General features: G+C 33.1%; 1 protein-coding gene across 1 annotated transcript in view; it reads right to left on the reverse strand.

Moving 5' to 3' along the window:
- Positions 1 to 244: 244 nt before the first annotated feature.
- The window catches only part of YIPF7 (Yip1 domain family member 7), a 46,740-nt gene continuing 45,553 nt past the window's right edge, over positions 245 to 1,431 (reverse strand). The window contains exon 5 of the mRNA XM_007957778.1: positions 245 to 407. Within this exon, the coding sequence (XP_007955969.1) occupies positions 245 to 407 (163 nt within the window). The remainder of the gene's footprint in view (positions 408 to 1,431) is intronic.

The raw sequence follows: 1,431 nt of genomic DNA on the forward strand, positions 1-1,431 counted from the left end.
ACAGGAAAAAACGAACATTTTAATTACATTTCATTTCAAAGTAAAATGTTTAAAATGTTGTAATGCACCATGCCAAAAAGCAAAACATCTTTCAAACCTAACAAGCTGTTAGAACACTATCGTTAAGTGCTAGTTTGTCCCTTTGCTTATTATTCTCTTAACAAAAATAAAACAGAAATCATATGACCAAATTTGCATGAGAATACATTTCCAGAATAATCTTGTAAGGGCACTTTAAACACTTTCAGAAAACAGTTAGGAGAGCGAAAAGTCCATACAGTAAGGCACAAGGATAGGCAATGAGAAGCTGCTGTCCTTCCATGGTCAAGGCCGAAATGAAGATTTTAGAAGCAGAGAGGCTACACCAGCTAATGATGGCAAGTGCTGACACAGTTCCAATGATTCCCCTATTGCAAAGACAAAAGAGAGGATCACTTTACATCAAGAGAAAATAAGACGTTATGTTAGAAATGCCTCTGAAATATTCTTAGTACAATATTTATAAAGCATTCTCCATTTGTAAAAGGGGAGTGATGAACCAAATGAACTCAAAGTCTTCTGCTGGTTAGAAAAGTTCTGAGTCAAATTCACTATCTGGCTATATAAACATTTTAAACTTCAATAAAACTTCATTTAGAAATAGAAGAACTCATTTGCAACCCTTCTCATCTGTCAACATTCAAATCCTAACTCCTACAATTCTCTTATATAAACAATATTTAGAGGTTTCTCATATAGCTACATATGTCCTTTCCACTACTTTTTTTATCCTAAATTGACTCATAAAATGAGGAGAAAGTTTAATGGACTTACATTCCAATAGGGTGACTTATTTCCCTCTATTCCTGGGTCCACATCTCAAGGTTTTATCTTGAATAGTAAAGCCCAGTGTAGCTCAAGTATGTGTATGCCTCACCCTCATCTGTGAATTTCTTATTTTATAAGTGTGTATTTTTCAGAATATTAGAATAAATTTGTTTAAAAATAGTATCTTCAAAAGGTAACTGAGGCAGCAATTGGTTCTTTCAGAACAAATGAATAAATCAGGTCGTTAACCTTAGTCACCTTGGGAGAAAATTGAGATTGGGTGATGGTAAAAAGTGAATTTCCTTCCTATGTGCACTACAAAATGCATTATTTAGAAAAAATAAAAAATAAGAACTAGGAAAAACTTCAGAAGGCCATCTAGTCTCCTCTTCAAAGCAATGAAGTGATTAGGGAAAAATCACATACTAAAGCAGAAATTAGGTCAAATTTTTCTATCATCTAGCACATTACTCTTTCAACCATCAAACCGTGCTGCCTTGCTTGATCTTGTGTTGAATCTGAAGTTGAAAAATGTGTTTACTGTTTACACATAAGAATGAGAGATATGTCTACTTTTAATTATATGGTGAATTAGAATGAAATAGTAATATGCTCAAAAAAAGA

Source organism: Orycteropus afer, unplaced genomic scaffold (assembly GCF_000298275.1).
Source record: "Orycteropus afer afer isolate SDZICR_OR568_19922 unplaced genomic scaffold, OryAfe1.0 scaffold00795, whole genome shotgun sequence".
NCBI lineage: Eukaryota > Metazoa > Chordata > Mammalia > Tubulidentata > Orycteropodidae > Orycteropus > Orycteropus afer.